Source organism: Haliotis rufescens, unplaced genomic scaffold, assembly GCF_023055435.1.
Source record: "Haliotis rufescens isolate VD_foot unplaced genomic scaffold, xgHalRufe1.0.p SCAF_6, whole genome shotgun sequence".
Taxonomy (NCBI): Eukaryota; Metazoa; Mollusca; class Gastropoda; order Lepetellida; family Haliotidae; genus Haliotis; species Haliotis rufescens.
Genome location: NW_025964334.1, coordinates 54,459,504 through 54,466,718, shown reverse-complemented (window position 1 = coordinate 54,466,718; position 7,215 = coordinate 54,459,504). Strand labels below are relative to the sequence as shown.

The window sequence follows — 7,215 nt, the reverse complement described above, 5'->3', positions numbered from 1 at the left end:
TATCAGACTTCGCTTTGGTCTATGGACTGTATTTGAGTGTATAAACGAGACTGACAATACCACACGTTTGACTCATCGTACAGTGTCTCTCATGCATACTGTAGTCATGCTTGTCACATCATCTGAGTTGGGTGCTTACAGAGATGGGTTTCCAGAAAATATATTTTATATGATGCATTTTTTAATCATTTTTATACTATTGGAGTTCACGATTTGTAATCACATGGTTACAATTGTTCAGTGATTTATTGATAATTGACATGCCGTAATCACTATATGCCAAGTCAGGGTATATTTCTAGGTATGTCTGCACCATATCTATGCTTGTGGTTTCACGAAAGTGGTAAATGCTTGAGACGTGCATCTCTGTCCCATGTCCTGAAACGTGTGATTTATTGAGTGTAATTATCTTAATTTTGCTCCTAACTTGTATATTGGAACCATGACGCATTTTCCTCTTGGCGTCTATATCTAAATGTGTTGGCCAAACGGTTTAATGCATAATGGGAGGATATTTTAATCTTCTTTATATCTAAGCTTGGTCTGACTCTTGTGAGCTGCATTTGTAACAAGCCATTGAATTTGATGCAGAGCTCCCCAGTACCACGTTTGTCATGACTATTGTGGAGATCAGGTGGCCACAATGGCAACCCATTATGAACAGTACTGAGCTGGTCGTGCCGTGGATCACTGGTTGGTCACTGGTTCATCACTTTGCAGGATGTCCTGACAGAGCTCCATCCCGGTGGAAGATGTGTGTCATAGAGACAGTCCTGAGCTGGTCGCGCCGTGGATCACTGGTTGGTCACCGGTTCATGATTTTGCAGGATGTCCTGACAGCTACATCCCTGTGGAAGATGTGTGTCATAGGGACAGTCCTGAGCTGGTCGCGCCGTGGATCACTGGTTGGTCACCGGTTCATGATTTTGCAGGATGTCCTGACAGAGCTACATCCCAGTGGAAGATGTGTCATAGGGACAGTCCTGAGCTGGTCGCGCCGTGGATTACTGGTTGGTCACCGGTTCATGATTTTGCAGGATGTCCTGACAGAGCTACATCCCAGTGGAAGATGTGTCATAGGGACAGTCCTGAGCTGGTCGCGCCGTGGATTACTGGTTGGTCACCGGTTCATGATTTTGCAGGATGTCCTGACAGAGCTACATCCCAGTGGAAGATGTGTCATAGGGACAGTCCTGAGCTGCTCGTGCCTAGGATCACTGGTTGGTCACCGGTTCATGATTTTGCAGGATGTCCTGACAGAGCTACATCCCTGTGGAAGATGTGTCATAGGGACAGTCCTGAGCTGGTCGCTCTGTGGATCACTGGTTGGTCACCAGTTCATGATTTTGCAGGATGTCCTGACAGAGCTCTACATCCCTGTGGTAGATGTGTGTCATAGGGACAGTACTGAGCTGCTCGTGCCGTGGATCACTGGTTGGTCACCGGTTCATGACTTTGCAGGATGTCCTGACAGAGCTACATCCCTGTGGATATGTGAGATGTGTGTCATAATTGCCAGATGAGGATTGGGTGGGGATGCTCTGATGGTTCACATCTTCGCATGTGCTTTCAATCACTGGTTTTGCATGGACCAGCTCCTATAGCTGGAGTATTGCTGACTTAGGTGTTGAACAAGATTCATTCACTGATGTAGCCATAGGTAATAAAGCTGTTAATTTCAGGCAACCGTAACAACTGGCCATTGGTAGGAGGCATCATATCCACTCTGAGACTGACCACATCACAGTGATACAGTTTAAGGATGTGACACGTGATGCATGTTATCCTGCTTTTGCCTGTCAGCATCTCACCCCAGGATGTTTCATACTGCAGCCTGCTCTCATTCCTTCATGAAAAGAACATGCAAAGTTTATGAATAGACCATGCTGTTTAGAAAGTGGTCAGATGTAACATATATTTGGGATTACATATTCATAGTAAAGTACAAATTCTAGTACTTTTTTGGTGGAGTCTCAACCAGGATCCGAACCCACACTTCTCAGAGTAAGGCAACTAATTGCTGGCACACAAAGTCCGCAAACCTCACCCACTCCTAAGTGTTGGTTTGAATCCTGGAAAAAAAGAAAAATACTATTATTATAAAGAAAGTGTAATCCCAAATTTACCTTGTTGAAATATTTAGCTGTCAAGCTTCCAATATTGCGATTTCATAATAATGATATGCTTGGTACACCCAACACTGGTTCATGGCCCACATGGCTTTTATGGTACCATTATACCTTGTCTTCATGTCTTATGGTAGGTCAGTATTATTATTGCTGTTGGCTATATTGTCCAATTTGTCTTATTTGGATAACTCTTGTTACGCTTGATTTTATTTCCCCTCTTGTACTCTGCAGTTAAACATCCAATGTTAACTGGGAGTAAGTACCTGGTGCTCTGAATCTGACCTGATTGGGGTTGGAATACGATCACCTGTCTTTCAGTTAATGTAGGGAGATTTTTTCATTGAAAAGCATATCCTATTATTCTGTATGATTCAGTATTGCAATGCTAGCACCCTCTTGCTCAATCCAATTAATGCAACAAATAACCAATCCTTGTAACCCATGGAGCTATCTATGTTTATTTTTGCATCAGACGTCAATAGTATTGTAGTGTTTGGCCTAGAATAGTTCAGGCTGACCTGCCTAAAATAAGCTGTGAGACAGTGTATTCCATCATTCTCAGCAGATATCATTGCCACCTGCAACTAATACTGTGATGCTTGTCGTCATTCCCGAAGGTTCTTTAATGTTCCTGCTGCTTGTCTGGATGTGCACATGTTGCTGCTGCTTGTCTGGATGTGTACATGTTGCTGCTGTGTGTCTGGATGTGTACATGTTGCTGCTGTGTGTCTGGATGTGTACACGTTCTTGCTGCTTGTCTGGATGTACATGTTCCTGTTCAGGATGTGTACATGTTCCTGTTGTGAATGTGTACATGTTCCTGCTGCTTGTCTGGATGTGTACATGTTCCTGTTCTGGATGTGTACATGTTCCTGCTGCTTGTCTGGATGTACATGTTCCTGCTGCTTGTCTGGATGTGTACATCTTCCTGCTGCTGGGGCGGTCGGGTAGCCTAGTGGTTAAAGCGTTAGCTCGTCACGCCGAAGACCCGGGTTCGATTCCCGACATGGGTACAATGTGTGAAGCCCATTTCTCGTGTCCCCCGCCGTGATATTGCTGGAATATTGCTAAAAGCGGCGTAAAACCTCACTCACTCACTTCCTGCTGCTTGTCTGGATGTGTACATGTTCCTGCTGCTTGTCTGGATGTACATGTTCCTATTCTGGATGTGTACATGTTCCTGCTGCGTGTCTGGATGTACATGTTCCTATTCTGGATGTGTACATGTTCCTGCTGCTTGTCTGGATGTGTACATGTTCCTGCTGCTTGTCTGGATGTGTACATGTTCCTGTTCTGGATGTGTACATGTTCCTGCTGCTTGTCTGGATGTACACGTTCCTGCTGCTTGTCTGGATGTGTACATGTTCCTGCTGCTTGTCTGGATGTGTACATGTTCCTGCTGCTTGTCTGAATGTGTACATGTTCCTGCTGCTTGTCTGGATGTGTACATGTTCCTGCTGCTTGTCTGGATGTACACGTTCCTGCTGCTTGTCTGGATGTGTACATGTTCCTGCTGCTTGTCTGGATGTGTACATGTTCCTGCTGCTTGTCTGGATGTGTACATGTTCCTGTTCTGGATGTGTACATGTTCCTGCTGCTTGTCTGGATGTACATGTTCCTGCTGCTTGTCTGGATGTGTACATCTTCCTGCTGCTTGTCTGGATGTACATGTTCCTATTCTGGATGTGTACATGTTCCTGCTGCTTGTCTGGATGTACATGTTCCTATTCTGGATGTGTACATGTTCCTGCTGCTTGTCTGGATGTGTACATGTTCCTGCTGCTTGTCTGGATGTACATGTTCCTGCTGCTTGTCTGTATGTGTACATCTTCCTGCTGCTTGTCTGGATGTACATGTTCCTGCTGCTTGTCTGGATGTGTACATGTTCCTGCTGCTTGTCTGGATGTACATGTTCCTGCTGCTTGTCTGGATGTACATGTTCCTGCTGCTTGTCTGTATGTGTACATGTTCCTGCTGCTTGTCTGGATGTACATGTTCCTGCTGCTTGTCTGGATGTACATGTTCCTGCTGCTTGTCTGGATGTGTACATGTTCCTGCTGCTTGTCTGGATGTACATGTTCCTGCTGCTTGTCTGGATGTACATGTTCCTGCTGCTTGTCTGGATGTGTACATGTTCCTGCTGCTTGTCTGGATGTGTACATGTTCCTGCTGCTTGTCTGGATGTACATGTTCCTGCTGCTTGTCTGTATGTGTACATCTTCCTGCTGCTTGTCTGGATGTACATGTTCCTGCTGCTTGTCTGGATGTGTACATGTTCCTGCTGCTTGTCTGGATGTACATGTTCCTGCTGCTTGTCTGTATGTGTACATGTTCCTGCTGCTTGTCTGGATGTACATGTTCCTGCTGCTTGTCTGGATGTACATGTTCCTGCTGCATGTCTGGATGTACATGTTCCTGCTGCTTGTCTGGATGTACATGTTCCTGCTGCTTGTCTGGATGTACATGTTCCTGCTGCTTGTCTGGATGTGTACATGTTCCTGCTGCTTGTCTGGATGTACATGTTCCTGCTGCTTGTCTGTATGTGTACATGTTCCTGCTGCTTGTCTGGATGTACATGTTCCTGCTGCTTGTCTGGATGTGTACATGTTCCTGCTGCTTGTCTGGATGTACATGTTCCTGCTGCTTGTCTGTATGTGTACATGTTCCTGCTGCTTGTCTGGATGAATACATGTTCCTGCTGCTTGTCTGGATGTACATGTTCCTGCTGCTTGTCTGTATGTGTACATGTTCCTGCTGCTTGTCTGGATGTACATGTTCCTGCTGCTTGTCTGGATGTGTACATGTTCCTGCTGCTTGTCTGGATGTACATGTTCCTGCTGCTTGTCTGTATGTGTACATGTTCCTGCTGCTTGTCTGGATGTGTACATGTTCCTGTTCTGGATGTGTACATGTTCCTGCTGCTTGTCTGGATGTGTACATGTTCCTGCTGCTTGTCTGGATGTACATGTTCCTGCTGCTTGTCTGGATGTGTACATGTTCCTGCTGCTTGTCTGGATGAATACATGTTCCTGCTGCTTGTCTGGATGTACATGTTCCTGCTGCTTGTCTGGATGTACATGTTCCTGCTGCTTGTCTGGATGTGTACATGTTCCTGCTGCTTGTCTGGATGTACATGTTCCTGCTGCTTGTCTGGATGTACATGTTCCTGCTGCTTGTCTGGATGTGTACATGTTCCTGCTGTGTGTCTGGATGTGTACATGTTCCTGCTGCTTGTCTGGATGTGTACATGTTCCTGCTGCTTGTCTGGATGTCTAAATCTTCCTGCCATATGTCTGGACACATACATGTTTAGCCACTGCCATGTACCAAATTCCTGCCTATGATTGTACCCGCGGACGTTAAATGAAGAAAACTTAGTGCATTTAATACAAATTAGTGTTCACCTTTCATAGACGATACGCAGGTAAATTAAGCTTGATGCATCTTTTATATATCTATGAAGAGCCAATTTACTCGAAATATTATTAATGAGTGTAAAGCTATTTCCTTGTCGTACCTCTTTCATTAGCAGTCTTTGCCAAAAGCATTTGAGTCTACTAACCTAAACCGTCACTTGTTATCATTTTCGGTAGATCTTAGTATTAATGTATTGACATTTATTAGCAGAGATTACTTGCCCGAAAAAGATTTAACCAGACGGACAAGTGGTGAAAGTCTCAGACTGCATTATGTAAATATAATAATAGTAGTAAACTAGAAAACACCAATCTACACAACTCTCTGCATTATATTTTTACGAAAGTTAAACTGGTTATGGGATTATATAAGTAACACTGATTTTCTTTCTCACATTTACTTCATAAATAAATAACATGTTAAATAATTAACATCTCTTTGCGTGGAAGAAATGTTCGTCAATGTCATAATTGTTGAATCACATGTTGTGAAGAACCATTTGCTTTTGGAAGCAAATTCTGTTATTTTCTGACAAAATAATATATAATTTTATTATGGACTTGTTAATGAATGCTGTATCAAGTACAAAAGACTATTTTGTTGACTGCATGTACTATACAGTCAGTGTTTCAAATTATATTGTGGTAAAAGTCCAGGAACTGGTTCTGTTGGCTTTGACTGTTTCTTCAATAAAACATGCTTTAATTTTCGACATTTGTTTTCCTCAATTATATGATGGAACATTGAAGCTGGTTATTTGTGAGGTTTCTTGATGTCACCTTGTTTCAAACAAGGACAGTAGGCACGCAATTTTGTGCAGTTGCCTATGATGATGGGTTCGAATTCGCAAGATGATGTTTCTAGGTTTGTCAGCAGCATATTATATCGGTGCTCGTGAGGTTCACCAACCTGGTGACCATCTGAGACCTGGGGTGCGTTGCAAAGCGCCAATCGCTTGCAAGCGATGTACAGCGATTCCCCTTACAACAGTGCGCTAACTTTCAGCCGCTTGCAAGCGAAACAATCGCTGGCTGATGTCGCTTCGTTCTCAAACCAAAATGGCGGCTTACTTTGACAGGGGAACAAGAAATTCTTGACTGAATCAACGAGGAAATGAGCAAAGGCAGCCAACACCCCATCATCCTCAGTCTGCTCCACATCTTCAAAGTAGTCATAAATTCCATCAGCTCGTAATCGAGCCTCTTCTATTACGTTCTTCATTACGTCAAGGCAACCAAGCGCTAGTTGCGCCGCCATTTTGGAAGAGTGCGCAAGCGCTTCGAACTGTTGCAGACACCGGGATGAGCGATTAATTTGCTTTCTCTAAGCGGTTCGTGGCTTGCAACGCGCCCCTGCAGAACATTGGGGTTTTATCCCACATTACTTGTAGCTTTATGGCTGGAATAATGCCAGTCGTCCAAGGCGCAGCGATTCACTGTGCAGAGTTGCGTCCCGTGGGCACGCCAGAATACTATGATTGTGGGTTCGAATCCCCGTTCGCCCCGATTATGTTTCTAGGTTTGTCTGCACCACAACCGTGCTCGTGGGTTTCACCGAAGTGGTAAACGTCTGAGACCTGCATCACTTCGGGCTTTCCTCCCACATTAAGCTGACATGCCGCGATATAACTGGAATAATGTTAAAAGCGGCGTTAAATCCAACTCACTCA

General features: G+C 44.3%; 1 protein-coding gene across 50 annotated transcripts; it reads left to right on the top strand.

Annotated features, from left to right (window-relative positions):
• Positions 1 to 612: 612 nt before the first annotated feature.
• LOC125374641 (keratin-associated protein 10-6-like) lies at positions 613 to 6,256 on the top strand. Of its 50 annotated transcripts, none has more exons than XM_048385748.1 (6): positions 613 to 2,777; positions 2,938 to 3,051; positions 3,354 to 3,411; positions 3,491 to 3,691; positions 3,742 to 4,818; positions 5,039 to 6,256. In XM_048385748.1, the coding sequence occupies exons 1-6, from the start codon at positions 2,725 to 2,727 to the stop codon at positions 5,471 to 5,473; spliced, it is 1,938 nt and encodes a 645-aa protein (XP_048241705.1). In that variant the 5' UTR covers positions 613 to 2,724; the 3' UTR covers positions 5,474 to 6,256. The 50 variants fall into 50 exon arrangements, with proteins under 50 accessions (XP_048241705.1, XP_048241708.1, XP_048241704.1 ...); XM_048385751.1 differs by having other exon boundaries at positions 613 to 2,812; positions 2,944 to 2,995; positions 3,254 to 3,411; XM_048385747.1 differs by having other exon boundaries at positions 613 to 2,812; positions 2,944 to 3,051; positions 3,491 to 3,847; positions 3,900 to 4,818.
• Positions 6,257 to 7,215: the final 959 nt, after the last annotated feature.

Excerpts from the sequence above, each read along its gene's own strand:
- LOC125374641 (XM_048385715.1), top strand. The coding sequence starts at position 2,842 with ATGTTGCTGCTGTGTGTCTGGATGTGTACACGTTCTTGCTGCTTGTCT. Across the intron at positions 3,052-3,253 it reads CTGCTTGTCTGGATGTGTAC|ATGTTCCTGCTGCTTGTCTG; the intron begins ATCTTCCTGCTG and ends CTGGATGTGTAC. Across the intron at positions 4,819-5,038 it reads CTGCTTGTCTGGATGAATAC|ATGTTCCTGCTGCTTGTCTG; the intron begins ATGTTCCTGCTG and ends CTGGATGTGTAC.